Source organism: Emys orbicularis, chromosome 1 (assembly GCF_028017835.1).
Source record: "Emys orbicularis isolate rEmyOrb1 chromosome 1, rEmyOrb1.hap1, whole genome shotgun sequence".
Lineage (NCBI taxonomy): Eukaryota > Metazoa > Chordata > Testudines > Emydidae > Emys > Emys orbicularis.
Genome location: NC_088683.1, coordinates 2912541 through 2930242, shown reverse-complemented (window position 1 = coordinate 2930242; position 17702 = coordinate 2912541). Strand labels below are relative to the sequence as shown.

Genomic DNA, 17702 nt, shown 5'->3' with positions numbered 1-17702 from the left:
GTCTAGGTTGGATATTAGGAAAAACTTTTTCACTAGGAGGGTGGTGAAGCACTGGAATGGGTCACCTAGGAAGGTGGTGGAATCTCCTTCCTTAGAGGTTTTTAAGGTCAGGCTTGACAAAGCCCTGGCTGGGATGATTTAGTTGGGAGTTGGTCCTGCTTTGAGCAGGGGGTTGGACTAGATGACCTCCTGAGGTCTCTTCCAACCCTGATATTCTATGATTCTAACTTTGCAGGTGGTACAAAGTTTGGCGGAGTGGTAAATAATGAATAGGGCACGTCCCTGATGGAGAGCGATCTGGATCTCCTGGTAAACTGGGTGCAGCAAACAATTTGTGTCTCAGTATGGCGAAATGTAAATGCAGACTGTGACGAACTGGGACTGTTCTTAATGTGGTCTTTGAATGCTGAGTGGGGAGGTTGGCTGGGACGGTCTGCATTGGGGGATGGGAGACTGGCCTTGAGGGAAGATACCTGGGCATGTAACGTGAGAACCCAGGAGGGGGTTGGAGCCAGGTGACACCTCTGCCCGGGAAACTGGACAAAGGCTGGGGGAGGAGCTGGAGTGAGGCTGGGTGAGAGATGCTGCAGGGAGTTGGAGTTTGCAGGAGCTGGCTGGGGTAATGGAGGGGAGCCCAGAAGGGACTCTGACCCCCCAATGGGGCTGTGGTGCCCCTGGGACCCCAAGATGGGGGGGTCCTGTTGTCTTTGCCTGCAAGACCTGTCTTGGACTGTGTTCCTGTCATCTAAATAAACCTGCTGCTTTACTGGCTGGCTGAGAGTCACGGTGAATCGCAGGAAGCCGGGGGAGCAGGGCCCTGAGTCCCCCCACACTCTGTGACACAGACATCTGGGTACGAAGAACACAGGCCAGACTTACAGGATGGGGGCCTCTATTTTGGGTACCAGGGACTCTGTAAAATATGTGGGGTGGATAACCAGCTGAAGATGAGCTCCCAGCACAACACTGTGACCAAAAGGACTAATGTTAACCTGGGGTTTAAAAACCAGAATCTCAAATAGGAGCTGTCACAGGGTCCCCGGGCGATGCTCTGGAACTGCTCCCTATGAAGCCAGTCAGGACTCTGGTGAAGTCTCCTCTCTGTCAGAGACTGTCTTCAGGGCAAAAAGCTCACATGGCTTCCACCTTCCTGGGTCTGACCTTGGAACATTCAGCATCCTCTGCCCCTCCGTGCGCTTCCCACAGCGAGTCCGCCCAGGCGGGGTCCTGGGGAAGCCAGAGGGTCCTGCACCCCCCCTTCGCAGTCAGACGTGACTCTCAGCCAGCCAGTAAAACAGAGGTTTATTAGATGACAGGAACACGATCTAAAACAGAGCTTGTAGGTACAGAGAACAGGACCCCTCGGCCGGGTCCATTTTGGGGGGCAGTGAGCCAGACACCCCTGTCTGCCCTCACTTCCCCGTCCCCAGCCAGCTCCCAACTGAAACCCCCTGCAGCCCCTCCTCCTCTGGGCTTTGTCCCTTTCCCGGGCCAGGAGGTCACCTGATTCCTTTGTTCTCTAACACCTTCAGCTATCACCTTGCAGGGGGGAAGGGCCCCGGCCATCAGTTGCCAGGAGACAGTATTGGCCATTTATGTGCACTGGCCCTTTGCTCTGCAACAATTACACCCCCTTATCCCACTACCTAGAGACTTAGGAAATGCATAGGGGAAACTGAGGCACCCCTACATTAAGAAGAATCCCACTTCATCACAGGAGCAGAGAGGTTATTTTACCTTTGTGTTTGGCAGTGGTACGACTGGTGGTGGAATCCTGTGCCCAGTTCTGGTGTCTACAGTTCAAGAAGAATATTGATAATTTAGAGAGGGATCAGAGAAGAGCCACAAGAAGGATTAAAGGATTAGAAAACCTTCTGTGGCAAAGTTCCTCCTCTACCTTGGTGGGTCTGGCGCTTATTGGCAGATTTGCTCGCCTCACAGATTCACCTGTGGGTCGGGAAACAGCCCAGAGACCTTTCCCTCTTGTAGAAGCCAGAGTCCAGGTAAATTCCTCCAGTGTTTGATCAGGAGTTGGGAGGTATGGGGGGAACCCGGGCCCGCCCTCTACTCTGGGTTCCAGCCCAGGGCCCTGTGGACTGCAGCTGTCTAGAGGGCCTCCTGGTACAGCTGCACGACAGCTACAACTCCCTGGGCTACTTCCCCATGGCCTCCTCCCAACACCGGACCTTCCTCCTGATGTCTGATAATGCATGTACTTCTCAGTCCTCCAGCAGTACGCCTACTCACTCTCAGCTTCTCGCACACACTTCCTCTCCTCTGGCTCCCTGGCTCTCTTTGGCCTGACTGGAGTGAGCCCTTTTATAGCATCAGAGGGGCCTTAATTAGAGTCAGGTGCTTAACAGCCTCACCTGACTCTTAGCAGGTTAATTGGAGTCAGGTGTTCTCATTAGCCTGGAGCAGCCCCTGCTCTGGTCACTCAGGGAACAGAAAACTGCGTATCCAGTGGCCAGTATATCTGCCTTCTACTACTCTGCTGTTCCCAACTGGCCTGGGTCTATCACAGTGCCTTATAGTGCTAGACTCAGGGAGCTCAATCTGTTCAGCTGAGCAAAGAAGGGGTTAAGGGGTGACTTGATTCCAGTCTATAAATACCTACATGGGAACAGCTATTTAGCAACGGGCTCCCCAATCTAGCAAAGGTGTAACACGGTCCAATGGCTGGGAGCTGAAGCTAGACAAATTCAGACTGGAAACGAGGCAGACATTTTTACCAGTGAGAGTAACTGGAACAACTTCCCCAGGGTCATGGTGGATTCTCCATCACAGGCAATGTTAAAATCGACACTGGATGTTTCTCAAAAGCTCTGCTCTATGCACTATTGTGGGGCAGGTCTCTGGCCTGTGTTTTACGGGGGGGGGGGGTCAGACCAGTGATCACAATGGTCCCTCCTGGCCTTGCAATCTATGCATAACATTCACATTAGGAGTCAGCTGGTGCTTGGAAATGCGATGAGGGAAGTTACCAGGTGTCATGAATTCACAGGGTCTGTGCTGTGCCCGGCCTTTAAACAGTCTCACTAGCCCCAGATACAAGCGGCCAAGCCACAGACATGTGAGAACAGAGTTACTTCGGGGGCAAGTCTGACACCGCTTTCACTGGGCCATGGTCAGCACCTACATACCAGGGTAATGGGCTCCCTTGAAATGCAGCAGAGACAGACAGGAGGGAGCGTGGGCAGCCTGGAACAGGGCCAATACCTCGGCCACAGGCAGCGCCCTCAAGTTATAGTCCAATTGCCATGGGCCTGATTGTCCCGGCTCCATACGTCACCGTTTACACCAGAGCCCGGTACGTGTAAATCGCCGCCCAGGGAGGATGGTGCATTTCACAGTCTCGTTGCACAGGTGTAAATGACAACACCCAGTGCAGGGCGCTGACGAGCCAAGCACAGGGCGCGTGATGGGCCGAGTGCCTCCCCGGGCTTGAGGGCCGGGAATTGGGAAAGTTGCCATTTTACCTTGCACTGATGGGGGTCTGATCCCCAGCTGGTGTGACTCCATTGACGCCCGTGGAGCTCTGGCAAGTTTACACCCGCTGGGGTTCTAGCCCCGGTGATTGCAGCAGAGCTCTGAGCAACGCCCACCCGCAGGGGGTCTGACCCCAGGACTCCAATAGCCCCACACCAGACTGTACCCGCTGGGGATCCCCCCACTGACTTCAGGGGGACTCCAGCAGATTTACCCTCCCTGGGGATCTGCCCGGAACTTTCCATGGGACAGGATGGACGTGAGCAGTTGGGCCAGTCAGGGCCAGGGCACGATGGCTCCCTACAGCCACACTGACCTCAGCGCTGACCGACGGGGGAGGGGAGAGTTTTTATTTTAACATTTATCTCAGCCCTGACAAATGCTTCCTCCTGCTCACAGCCCGGCTGGTGGCTGGGGCCTGGCTCCTCTTATCTCTGTTTGCCTGGGTGTTAAATGATTGGAGCTGCCATCAGCACAGATCTGCATGTTCAGTATTGACACCTGGTCCCCTCCCCGCACTGGTCTATAAATGCCCCGTGTCCGGCCAGTGTCCCATGCAGGCTGCACTTGGACTGGCCTAGCACCGGAGCAGCTACCCAGCGAGACAATCAGGTGAGACCCTGGCTTCCTCCAGCTTCTTCCTCCTCCTGCGCTGGGTGGCTGGCGGCAGCTGATCTGTTACGGGGGTGGGTGGCCAAACTTGTCCCGTGTGTGTCCCCCGACCCTGGGGCCATCTCTGTCTCACCCCTTCCTCCCACCCAGCAGAGTGCTGCACGCGGCACCCTAACGCCCTGCGGAGCTGTGCCCAGCGCTCTGCCCCTCTGGGAGCTGGGCCCAGCCTCCAGTCTGTGTCCAGTCCCTGCTGGATCATCACTGTGCAGGGCGGCTCCCCCATTCGACCCCTTCTCCCAGTCATGGTGCAACGGGGGTCCAGCCCCCACCATGGGCTGCAGTAACTATAACCCCTCCACTTCCCTCCCCGCCCCAGCCACATGGTGTTGGCTTTCCAGAAACACCATCTCCCTGGAGCTGGAAATATGAGTGTGATTCAAACACCTGTTAGTGGGGGAAAGGCCCCGGGGGTGGGGTCAGTGGGTGTCTCCTGTACCAGGTGCTGGGTGATAACACGAGAGGCTCCAAGTTTTTAACACTGAACTGGTCTCTAGTCAGAGAACGATTGCAGAGGTGCTGCACCTGCAGCTGACATTCCAGCCCTGTGCACACAGACTGGCCTCCATCCTGGTGGCACTGGCGCCTCTTCCAAACTCTCCCCCCTGCCACCTGTGCCCTCCCTCCGCGTTCCATGTAGGTGGCTACTGTGGAGAATTGCCAGCCCCAGAATTGGGGGAGAGAGGAACAGTGGGAGATGGCAAATGCCCCTTCTGAGAACTGCTTTGCTCTGCAAATGGGACCCTGTTTCCTAGGATCCAAGTCCCATCTGAGTGACCATGGCCTCCCTGCTGACCCCCGGCTCCTCCCCGCCTGCAGCCCTGGTTTGGGGAGTCCCTGGAGATGCTGCTTGCAGAGCCCAGCCACTGAGGAGCTGGGACCTGGCTCCCTGCTGGGTGTCCAGTTCTGTCCCTGGGGCACGGCTCAGTGAGGGGTGGAAGAGGAAGGGCCCTTCAGACCCAGGGAGATGGGCCCCGAGTTTGGTGCCCCAGGGCTGGGGGATGGGATCCGTCTCAGGGCCCTTCCAGCCCAGCCAGGCCCTTTAGCAAACAGCCCCAGCAACGAAGCACCTCCCCCTGGGAAATGCCCCTTTAGAGAAGGGGGCTGCTTCGAAGAGTGTCTCAGACTCTCATGGCCCCATCTCCCCTGTGTGTTTTCCCCCCAGGAGAAGAGAGAAGATGGGGCCAGTCGCCTACTTCAGCCTCTGCCTCCTCGGCTGCCTGATCTTTAACCCCTCACTGGCAGGTGAGTCCCTGCCCGGGCCTCGGAGCTGCAGCCCCTGGGTGCTGGTTGCCATACTGGGAATTGGGAGTGAATTCATTTCCCTCGTCTGGGGGTCACAGACCTGTGGAGAGCCGAGTCCCTGCAGCCCTTCCCCAGGGAGCGGGTGAGAGAAGGTGGGGGAAAGGCTCCCCGGGGTCGGCTCTTCCCATGAGGATTGGGTGGGGCCAGTTCCTGTGCAACAGGCGCTCAGCCCCCGTCAGCTACAGGCTCCCATCCCACCCTCCCGTGTTCCCCTCCCACTGGCCGGCCGTGTCCCCATGGGGTCCCTCTCCAAGGGCTGGTCATGGCTCCACTCCAACCCCAGCTTCTCCCCAATCCGGCCTCTGATCCCGGCTGGGCTGCCCCATTCCCTGCATATTGTGCCTTTCTCCTCCAGACTGTCCTGTTCCCTCCCCCTGCTGGGACACGGCTTCACCCCGTCCCTCTCAGCCCCCAGCCCTGAGAAGGGCAGTGCTTGCACAGTGTTCCCTTCTCCTTCGCCCCAGCCCCACAGATCCCTGCTATTCCCCCTCTTTATGCCCCATCTCCCTGGGCACCTCTCTCCCTTCCCTCCTCCTTCAACCCCCCAGCTCCTTCCATCCAGAACTGGGCCCCTGCTCCCGATTTCCTCTCGTCCCAGTCTGTGCCAACCCCATTGCTCCCCCAGCTTCACCCCTTGGCCCTGGGTGTTCCCTTCCTGCCCCACTGCCGGGTTCCCTGGCCCCACTGTCCCGCATGGCCCAGGGGGAGAGGGGGAGACGCTCAGGGTGGCAGGAATTCCCTCTGCCTGAGGGCTACAGCTGAATGGGGGCCACTGTGGCTGGCAGCTCCATATTTCCCCCGTTTCCCAGAGCTTGGAGCCCATGGGGCTCCCTGGGGCAGGGGCAGGGAGGGTCTATCAGCCCCCCCACAGTGCACTGCTCCTTCCTCCCCCTAGGGAGCCCTGGGAAAGGAGCCCCTGCCCCATAGCGACCCAGAGGCCCTGCCCGGCTGGGATCCCTGCTCAGGGCTGGGTTCCAGGGGCCCCGTTCTGCCCATGTGGGGTCTGGGCAAACCCAGCTTCTTCCTGCAGCGCCAGGGCCTGGAGGGTCCTGCCAGCCTAGGGTGACCAGACAGCAAGTGTGAAAAATCGGGACGGGGGTGGGGGGTAATAGGAGCCTATATAAGAAAAAGACCCCCAAATCAGGACTGTCCCTATAAAATCGGGACATCTGGTCACCCTATGCCAGCCAGACACTGCCCCAAATGGGGTCCCGATGTTATGCCTCTGAAACAGCCTCTAAACGCGGTGTCCTGTCCCCACCATTGCCCCCCAACCCCCTCTCTCTCTGCAGGGGTACAGGCTGTGTCCTGTCCCGGGTGCTGGCTACCCTTCCATGACAGCTGCTATCAATACGTCTCCCAAGGGAAAAACTGGATGGAGGCTGAGGTGAGAGGCTGGGGGCAGCGGGGCTCAGGGGCGCTGGGATGGAGCCGGAGGCTGGGGGGATGGGGTGGTTTTGAGTGAATATCAGAGTAAGTGAGCTGGGCTGGGCTGGGTAATCCATTCCAGTAGGAGGGGCGGGGGTAGGGTTGCCAACTTTCTATGCGCACACCCCTGCCCCGCCCCTTCTCCAAGGCCCCGCCCCCCCTCGCTCCATCCCCCCTTCCTCTGTCACTCTCCCCCACCCTCACTCACTTTCACCAGGCTGGGACAAAGGGTTGGTGTGTCTGTGTGAGGGCTCTGGCTGGGAGTGCAGGCTCTGGGGTAGGCCCAGGGATGAGGGATTTGGGGTGTGGGAGAGCCTCTGGGCTGGGGGAGGGGGTTGGGGTGCAGGGGGGTATGGGCTCTGGGCTGGGGGTGTGGACTCTGGGGTGGAGATGGGGATGATGGGTTTGGAGTGCGGAAGATGATGCGGTCTCTCTCCAGGGGTGTGGACTCTCGGGTGGGGCTGGGGATGAGGGGTTTGGGGTGCTGGAGAGAGCTATGGGCTTGGGCAGGGGTTGGGGTCGGGTCAGGGCTCTGGCAGGGGGGTGGTTCTGGGGTGAGGCCAGGGATGAGAGTTTTGGGGTGCAGGAGGGGGTTCAGGGCTGGGCACGGGGTTGGGGTGTGTGCAGGGTGTGGGGTCCAGGAGGGAGATTGGGTGCAGAAGGAGACTCAGGACTGGGACAGGGGATTGGGGTGTGGGAGAGAGTTTGGGGTATGGGATCCTGACATAGCTGCTTACTGCAGCTCCCAGAAATTGGCCCCCAGGTCCCTGCAGCCCCTACACATATGGGTGGCCAGGGAGGCTCAGCGCGTTGCCTTCGTGCCCGTAGGTGCTGCCCCACAGCTCCCATTGGTTGCAGTTCCCAGCCAATGGGAGCTGTGGAACCGGCACTCAGGGAGGGGGCAGGACATGGAGGCTCCCTGGCTGCCCATGTGCCTAGGGGCTGCAGGGACCTGGCAGCTGCTTCCGGTAGCCATACGGAGTCAGGGCAGGTAGGGAGCCTGCCTCAGCTCTGGGCCCACGCTGCGCTGCTGACCAGACTTTTAACGGCCCTGTTGGCGGTGCCAACCGGAGCCGCCAGGGTCCCTTTCCGACCGGGCGTTCTGGTCAAAAACCAGATGCCTGCAACCCTAGGTGGGAACCCAGGGCTGGCACATTTCACACTGCCCCAGACAGAGCCCTGGGAATAGGCTGTGAGGGAACAACCTGCCCTGGCCAGGCTGGGGAGCAGAATACAATGTAAACATAGCCCCCAGTGGGGCACGATCTCCTCTGACCCAACGCGCTTGTCATGCGCTGTGTCTACCAGGGACGGCGTGGGTCCAGGTGGGGTCATGTCTCCCTCTAGCAGCCGGCTCCAGAAGGGCCTGCTCCTTACTCGGTGTTACCAAAGCAGAGCCCTTAGCTCCGGTGGCAGGGCTGTGCTGAAGGTCTCCAGTTCGATCCCCATTGCTGGCTGGTATGTGACCAGAGAGTCATTGCACAGGATATGAGGGTGGTGATGGGGTCCTGTGTACATAGGAACGGCCATACTCAGTGAGACCAATGGTCCATCTAGCCCATTGTCCTGCCTGCCAACAGTGGCCAGTGCTGGGTGCTTCAGAGGGAATGAACAGAACAGGTCAATTATCAAGTGATCCATCCCCTGTCGCCCATTCCCAGTTTCTGGCAAACAGAGGCTAGGGGACACCATCCCTGCCCATCCTGGCTAATAGCTATTGATCAACCTATCCTCCATGAATTTATCTAGTTCTTGTTTGAACCCTGTTATAGTCTTGGCCTTCACAACATCCTCTAGCAAAGAGTTCCACAGGTTGACTGTGCATTATGTGAAGAATACTTCCTTTTGTTTGTTTTAAACCTGCTGCATATTAATTTCATTTCATGACCCCTAGTTCCTGTGTAATGAGGAGTAAATAATGCTTCCTTATTTATTTTCTCTGCACCAGTCATGATTTTATAGACCTCTCTCACATCTCCACTCAGTTGTCTCTTTTCCAAGCTGAAAAGTCTCAGTCTTATTAATCTCTTCTCATACGGAAGCTGTTCCATACCCCTAATCATTTTTGTTGCCGTTCTCTGTACCTTTTCCAATTCCAATATATCTTTTTTGAGGAAGGGGCGACCACGTCTGCACTCAGTATTCAAGAAATGGATGTACCGTGGATTTATATAGAGGCAATATGATATTTTCTAACTTATTATCTATCCCTTTCTTAATGATGCCCAACATTCTGTTCACTTTTTTGACTGCTGCTGCACATTGACTGGATGATTTCAGAGAACTATCCACAATGACTCCAAGATCTTTCTTGAGTGGTAACAACTAATTTAAACCCCATCCTTTTATATGTGTTGTTGGGATTATGTTTTCCAATGTGCATTACTTTATATTTATCCACATTGAATTTCATCTGCCATTTTATTGTCCAGTCACCCAGTTTTGTGAGAAACCTTTGTAACTCTTCACAGCCTGCTTCACACTTAACTATCTTGATTAGTTTTGTATCATCTGCAAATTTTGTCACCTCACTGTTTACTCCTTTTTCCAGATCATTAATGAATATGTTGAATAGGACCGGGCCCAGTACAGACCCCTGGGAGACACGATTACCTACCTCTCTCCATTCTGAAAACTGACCATTTATTCCTACCCTTTGTTTCCTATCTTTTAACCAGTTACCAATCCATGGGAGAACCTTCCCTCTTATCCCATGACAGCTTACTTTGCTTAAGAGCCTTTGGTGAGGGCTCTTGTCAAAGGCTTTCTGAATATCTAAGTACACTAAACCCACTGGATCACCCTTGTCCACATGCTTGTTGACCTCTTCAAAGAATTCTAGTAGATTGGTGAGGTATGATTTCCTTCTACAGAAACCATGGTGACTCTTCCCCAACAAATTATGTTCATCTATGTGTCTGACAATTGTTTTCTTTATTATAATTTCAACCAGTTTGCCCAGTACTGAAGTTAGGCTTAGTGGCCTGTAATTGCAAGGATTGCCTCTGGTACAGAAGCTGATTGAAATGACAGGTTACATACCACAGTTAGTAGTTCTTCAATTTTACATTTGAGTCCCTTTAGAACTCTTGGGTTGATACCATCAGGTCCTGGTGACTTATTGCTTAATTTATCAATTTGTTCCAAAACTTCCTCTAATGATACCTTAATTTGTGATAGTTCCTCATATTTGTCACCTAAAAAGAATGGCTCAGGTTTGGGAATCTCCCTCACATCCTCAACAGTGAAGACCGATGCAAAGAATTAATTTAGCTTCTCTGCAATGGCCTTATTGTCCTTGTGTGCTCCTTTAGCATCTTGATCATCCAGTGGCCCCACAGGTTGTTTACCAGTCTTCCTGCTTCTGATCTACTTTGAAAATTGGATGTACCTTTCACTCTTAAAATGATGCCTTTTTGCCTCTCACTGGTTTTTTTCCTTTGTTGTTTAGCCACGGTGGCACTTTTTAGGTTCTCTTACTATGTTTTTTAATTTGGGGGATACATTTAAGTTGAGCCTCTATTATGGTGTCTTTAAAATTTTTCCATGCCACTTGCAGGGATTTCCCTTTTTGTGCTGTACTTTTTAATTTCTGTTTCACTAACTTCTTCATTTCTGTGTAGTTCCCCTTTCTGAAATGAAATGCGACCTTGGTGGGCTGCTGTGGTGTTTTCCCCGCCACAGGGATGTTAAATTTTCTTATGTTTGTAACCCTTCTGCCAGGTGAAGCCAGCAGCAACACAGGCCAGGCTCAGTATCTAGGGGTTCCTTTTCAACAATACAACACAGAACTGGATCGAGCCCCCAAACAGTGGCCTGGGATAATTACACACCACCCCTCGGGCACCTCTAAGAGGCAGTACTTCCCCTCTCGCAATCACAGAGTCTGAGTGTAGCAAAACACATTTAATAAAAGGAGGGAAAAAACTCAGCATTAATTTTGGAAAACACCACAACTAGGGTTCATAAACACAAACAACCCAGCCCCAAGTAAGCTGAGCAGTGTCCTTTTCCCCTCAGGTTCTTAAGTCCAACAACCCAAAGTCCCTTTAACATTCCCATCCCGTCTCTGTACCCCACTCACAGTTGCTGTCCTTAGCCAGTGCAGCCCCAGAGCTCAGAGGTTCATCCGCAGAGTTCACCTCCCACCCTGTGTGGAGGAGGGGAAAGGAGGCACCTTACACGCTGCACTGCTTGGGCACTCGCTCGTCACCCCACGGTCGATTGCTGCGTTTCTCTGTGGGGCTCTGCTCTGGCCCTCGCCACCAGCCTCTCTGCCAGTCGCCCTGCTGCCCGCTTGCCACACCTGTTTCATTGCTGTGTAGGCTTCTGGGCTTGGCTGGAGCCCGGGCTCTAGGACCCTGTGAGAGCTGCCAGGAAATCCCCTCGGCCAGGGCTGCACTGAGGTCATGTGGTGCTAATTGCTCATGTGCACAAGCCGAGCGCCTGGCAGAGTCCAAGTGCCTGGGGTCAGCACAGTGACCTTCATCAGCCACACCTGTGCTCCCCTCCCAGCATGACAGCGGGTGTGTCTGGCAGAGCCATGGCCAGGGCAGGCCAGTGCTCAGAGCAGAGCCCAGGAGCTGGCGCGGGAGGGATTCGGTGACGCCAGCAGGGCACAGGGTGGCTGAGGCTGTGCCGAGCGGGGTGGGGGCCGGGAAGGTGAAGGGGGATGGAGAGAGGGAGGCGGCTCTACCTGCTCCTCCCATTGGTCCTGGGAAGGGGAGAGGCACTAACACGGGGTCCTGTCCCCTCACAGCCCTTGCTGCCCGGGGGAGGCAGGGCCCAGAACAGTGCTGGAATCGCGCCTGCTGCTCCCTGCAGTGGGGGGTAACTAGCTTTGTTTTTTCTTGTCCCAGGCTGAGTGCCAGCAGCATTGGCCTGGGGCCCATCTCGCCTCCATTCACAGTGCCGAAGAAAAGAATATGCTGGCCCATTACATCAAGGGGGACGCCCCAAAGAAGAATCACGTCTGGATCGGACTCTCAAACTCTAAGCAGGTGAGTGCCCGGTGCCCGCTCTGCCTCTGGCAGCCCCTCCCCAGGCCCCTGGGCTCTGTGTCTCTGCTCAGTGAGGTTGTTGTTTGGGGCGGGGGTGCCACTAGAGCAGGATTTCCATGGGAACGGGGTGAAAAGGGGCTGTGACCGCCTGGGTTTCCCATCACAGGATCGATCCCCAGTGCCCGGTGCAGAGTATAAACTGCTGGTATTAATATTCACATTCGTGACACTAGAGCTCAGGGACCCACCACACTGGGGGCGGGGGGGGGGGGCTCTCCAGTCCAGTCTCTAGCCCTCAGCCCCCTCCCCCAGAACCCCACCCTGCCTCTTCCTGCTCCTGCTCCACCTCTTCCTGCCCCATTCTTCCCCCTCCCCCGAGGGCGCCCCTTAGATGCTCGGTGCCTCCCCATACTGGGGGGGGGGCACGATCTAAAGGGGAGGTTACACACATGTGCCCCCCGACCAACCCTCCCCCACACCCAGCCCAGGGTGACCACACTCTCCCCACCCCACGTTGCCTGTGGAGGGGCTCTGTTCTCCCACTGCGCCTGCCCCCGCCGTCACGGCACATGCTGCTGCCCTCCCTGGAGGGAAGGAGCCTGGGCGGGGAGCAGGAGGGAGCCACTTCTAACTCCGGCCCCTCCCGGGTGCTGCTCTGCCGCCTGGCAGCTGCCTGACAGAGCCTGGATGGGGAGGCGGCTTCTGCTCCCTGCCCGGCTCGGCTGCCAGGGACTGATGCTGAGCGAGCTGGATATGTGCTGGGGCGGGGTGGGGGAGCTCCGGCTCACTCACTCCCTGTCCCCGGCACCCGAGCCCGGCCGGGGAGCAGAAGCCGCCTCCCCAGCCAGGCTCTCCCAGGCAGCCGCCAGCCCGCCATGCAGCAGAGCAGTGAGCTAGTGGCAGGGAGGGGCTGGTCCCGCCCCTTCCACTCCCCAGCATCTGGGAAAGGCCCCCTGATGCGGCGCCCAGCCCTGCCCCCACCCCTCCTCTTCCCAGCCCATTTCGCCCCTCACCCTGGAGCACCCACAGAGTCTGCGCCTATGCAGGCTGGCTTCCAGGCCAGGCTCCGTCAGAGTCTCTCCCTGGGGCCCTGCCCAGCCGCTGCTCCTCCATAAACCCTGCACAGAGCTGCCCCCGGCTGCAGTGTCTGACAGTTACAGCCTGCCCCACACGCTGCTCCCCGGCTCCTGCTGCTGGTGCTGCTGGTGCTGCACGCTGTTCCTCGGTGGGTTCCTCTGCATCCAGCTTCTCCACTGCTCCGGGCTCGCTGTGCCGCTGCTTGTCCCCGAGCCAGGTCACGGCCAACCCCTGCTTGTTAATCCTCACACCCAGCTGCCGAGGCTGAACGGGACGTTTCTGAGAGCTCTGGGCTGGGCACACGTGGTGGGTGCTGCTGGCCCTGCTGGCCGGCCGGCAACCGGAGAGCAATGCCGCCGGTGGGACCGATGGGAGCCGGGGGAGCTCCATGGGCAGCACTGCTGGGCAGCACAGACGCACCCTGCTGCAGCCGCTCCTGTCTGGCCCCAGAGCGCGGGAGAGGCTGGTGTTTCGGGGGGCAGTGACGGCGCAGACTCCTGCACGAGGCTCCCTCCAGCCGACAGGCTGTCGTCACTTGCTAAAGATGCCCGACTGCTCTTGGCCTCCTCACTTCTCACCGTGAGAAAATGCCAGAGACAGAGACCTCCTGGGTCACGTCGCAGCCTTTCACCCCTCGGGGGGTCAACTCAGCCTGGGGCAGCGTCAGCCTCTGCCCCCTCGGCAGCTCCCCCTGCACCTGCCCACTGAGGAGCTGCCCACCGAGGGACACGCCCCGTACAAAACCCTGGGGAATTAATAACCCAGAACTCCCTTCAGGGACAGGGAAGGGGGATCAGGACCCACCCGAATCCCTGAACACACGGACAGAACAAGGGGATTGTCGTCAACATTCCCGGCTCCTTTCCATCGGCTGAGGTGCTGGTAGCCCACTCCAGGCACATACGGCGTCTGCTTCCCTCCCCAGCAAACAGCCCAAGGGAACACACGATAGAGGCGGGGCCGTGAGCAGTCAGGCTTAATGGTCGGAGCAGGAGCAGGAAGCGGATCCAACACAAGGGTCAGAGCCGGAGTCAGGAATTAATAGCCAAGCCGAGGGTCAGAGCCAGGAGGGGACCCAGGAGGCACATCAGGGGTCAGAGCCGGAGCCCAGGGGCAGGGTAAGGAAGCCGGGACCAGGAGCAAGCCGAGATGGCCAGGACGGAGCAGGAGCAAGGCTGGGAAACCAGCAGGAGCAGGAGGAGGAGCAGGGCTGGAGCAGGACAGGAGCCCGGCGAGGAGCAGCAGCACAGGGAGGATCGTGGCCGTGGCATGACCACACTGAGCAGCCAGAGAGCTGCTGGGCTAAGAGCCGGCCAGCTGCCCTTCCGGCCCAGGCAGGGGGTGCAGTCAGGCGGGTGGCCTGCGGCCGGCTGGCTGCACTGGCTGGGTTGCCAGGTGACTAATTCTGCTGCAGCCCCTGATCCCCGACAGTGCGAACCCCAGCTTCATCCAGCGCCCCCGTCCCCCAGACCTACCGCCGTGATCTCTGCAGCGGGGAGCAGAGTAACTCCCCTGTGGATGGGCTTTGGGAGCGTCGTCGCCTGGGTCTGTGCACACGAGAGAGAACGGGGGCAGCAGCGTGGGGCTGCGGGACAGCGCGTGGGATGACGCTGCAGGTGCTGCCTGTCGGGCTGGGCTGGAGATGGACGTGGAACCTGAGGGCAGGTCGGGGTGCGCTCCCCTCGGCGATGTGGGGGTGGCAGGGGCAGGGGGTGCTGGAGACTCTCCCTTCACTTGCTGTTTTCATGCTTCCGAAGGCTTGGGCTGGTCCTGGTGTAACTTCAGCTGCCAGTAAACGTAGCCCTGGTTGTCAGCGCTGACATTTCATAGCAATGATCAGTGTCTCCAGTGTCACTGGGCAGCCTCTGCCCGTGCCCTGCCCATGGCCCCTCGGCTCCGGGGCATGTCTCTAGCTGTGTAACCTTGGGTTTTACAGGGGCTCTGCTCTCCTTTGTCTCTGCAGGATCAAAGCTGGAGATGGTCAGATGAATCCCCGTTCAGCTTCAGAGCTTGGGAGAAAGGGCAACCTAATAATTTTGTAGGAAATGAGCACTGCACAGTGTTATTTCATGATACAGGTAAGCAGGCGGCTCAGACCCCCATGGACCTACCATCCTGGCAGCGCTCTGACCACACAAGTCCTGAGATACTGATCCAGGCTGGCCCCAGTGCGCAATGGAGTGCAAATCCCTGCTCCTCTCTTCCCTGCCCCATGCTGGGAGGGCAGCCAGGAGAGAACCCCTTGTCGCACCTGGTAAAACTGCTGCTTACCAGATCCCTTTGGTCAGGTCATATGTCTGCTCCAGTGACAGGCAGGAGAGACATATGCACACACGCGCAAACAGAGACAGACAGACAGACAGACACCCCTGGCCCCAGACGAGGACTCTGCTGAGCTTTTAAGGGGTGATGGCTCTGAGTCGCTGTTGCACCCCTGCTGTGCAAACACTGATCCACACAATGATGTGGGCACCAGAGCTGCATTTGTCCCCCTCACAGGGTTGTGTTACTCACAAGCATTTGCACACACGCCGGCTGCTTGTGAAAGTTCCAAATAGCCCAGACGGCGACAGCAACTAGCCCAGTGGTTTTCCACCTTTTTGTATTGGTGCCCCCTTTCGCACAGCAAGCCTCTCAGTGGGACCCCCGTTATACATTCACAATGAGAGGGGTCATTTAATTGAATGGTGACTTGAGGCTGCCAGCCCCACAGAGCTGACACCTCACGACCCCCATGTAACCACCTTGCGACCCCATGAGGGGTCAGGACCCCAAGTTTGAGAACCCCTGGACTAGCCAGTGTTGGTGGATTCGAGGGGTCGCTTTGCAGACAGGCTGTGAACAGGAGAGGGGCGAAATTCACAACTAATCCCCCGCCTGGCCCTGATTTCTGAGTGCTGTGTCTGTGTGGGGCCTGCAGTGCCAGTGGGTGGGGGGAGCGAGGGGCAGGGCCGGGTCTCAGACCAATTCTATTTATCACTGGGACAGGCCTGGGCCCACCATGAGCCGGGTGTGTTAGACAGTCCCACGCTAGGGTAACAAGCAGCCCATTGAGCACTGGGCTTCGTAATAATTGATTAACATTTTACTAAACCATTAATTCTTTGTTACGTTTATCAACTATTCCTAAATTGCACCCAAAACATTATGTCAAAGGAACATGAAAGTCCCAAAGTCAAGGAAGTGCCAGACTAAGGCTGCCCATGTAACCTTAACGGAGCCCCTGGCACATGTGAATCATGATACAGTCTTCAGTTACAGGCTCAGTGTCCGACAAGCCTGATGCCGGCAGATGGGCACAGCCAGGGCTGCAGTCACTGGACAGGGATAGAGTCAAACAGCAGCAGAAACCCTCACCCAAGGGAACGGGGCACTGAGACCGGCCTATACCCCCCGCGGAGCTCCCTGCTGGGCCTGGGGTGCTGCTGAGGGGCAGAGCCCACCCAGCCCAGCCCCAGGACTGTCCTTCCCTAGGCGCTGTCTGGGCTGACTAAGCAGGAATACTACTGCCGGGCAGCCCCCGGGCACGGACACAGACACCCCCAGAGCAGAGGGGTAATGGGGTCTGAGGGAGGAACGTGCTGCTCCGCGCACAGCAGGCCGGTAACACTGACTCCTGGGGCAGGGACACATCCCCTCTGCACGGTGGCTGAGCCCTGCCTGGGACAGATTTTCCCATGGGTGTAGCCAGACCCAGGTGGGCAGGGCCTGGAGGGGGCCTGGCTGTGGGGCAGCTCACTCAGCAGGGAGGGAGGCAGCAGCCCAGGTCCTTAGCGGGTGCCCCCAGTCCAGGGGCAGGGGACTCTCTCTCTCCTCTGCCCTCTGGCTGGGGTGGGGGGCACGTGGGGTGGGGGAGGTAGGAGCAGTAGCACATGGACCAGGCGTGTCCCCTTTCACACTGAGCCTCGGCAGGATGGGGCTGCCCCAATCTGCGGTGCTCAGGGCTCCATCCCACCCTCCTCTTCCTCAGGGTTGTGCACAGGAGCTGGGATCTTCTCCGTCGGACCTGGCATGGGGCAGGATTGGGGTCACTGTACAAGCAGGAACCACCAGCCTGGCTCACCCCAGGGATCATTTCTGTTTTTCTTTCTAGATTTTCAGAAATGGCACGATTTTCCCTGTGAAGCAAGATTTTCTTTCATTTGTAAACGCAAACCCTAGGGGAGGCAGGTCGCCTGGATCTGGGGGGCTCCCAGAACCTGGGCTGTGAGCGAATCGGGTCTCTCCGGCTCCCCTGGGAGACCAGATCCTGTGTCCCCGGCTGCAAAGTCCCTTCTGCAAAGCATCGCTGTGTTACACTGTGTCACTCTCGCTCTGCTCTGCCCCTTCTCTCCCTGTCGTACCCACGCTCTGCTCTTCTCAGCAATCTCAGCACAGTGACGTGATAATAAACGTTCCCTCGAGCATTCAGCTCAGTGCATGTGAGAAAATAAATAAGGAAGTATTGTTTACTACTTCTCATAACACAAGAACTAGGTGTCACCAAATGAAATTAATAGGCAGCAGGTTTAAAATAAATAAAAGGAAGTATTTCTTCACACAATGCTCAGTCAACCTGTGGAGCGCCTTGCCAGAGGATGTTGCGAAGGCCAAGACCATAACAGGGTTCAAAAAAGAACTAGATAAATTCATGGAGGATAGGTCCATCAATGGCTATTAGCCAGGATGGGCAGGGATGGTGTCCCTACCCTCTGTTTGCCAGAAGCTGGGAATGGGTGACAGAGGATGGATCAC

At 57.2% G+C, this 17702-nt stretch overlaps 1 protein-coding gene across 2 annotated transcripts; it reads left to right on the top strand.

Annotated features, from left to right (window-relative positions):
• Positions 1 to 3926: 3926 nt before the first annotated feature.
• Positions 3927 to 17444, top strand: LOC135878323 (C-type lectin-like). Of its 2 annotated transcripts, none has more exons than XM_065403965.1 (6): positions 3927 to 4101; positions 5330 to 5403; positions 6756 to 6850; positions 11751 to 11891; positions 14932 to 15046; positions 17062 to 17444. In XM_065403965.1, the coding sequence occupies exons 1-6, from the start codon at positions 4019 to 4021 to the stop codon at positions 17127 to 17129; spliced, it is 576 nt and encodes a 191-aa protein (XP_065260037.1). In that variant the 5' UTR covers positions 3927 to 4018; the 3' UTR covers positions 17130 to 17444. The 2 variants fall into 2 exon arrangements, with proteins under 2 accessions (XP_065260037.1, XP_065260028.1); XM_065403956.1 differs by having other exon boundaries at positions 5324 to 5403.
• Positions 17445 to 17702: the final 258 nt, after the last annotated feature.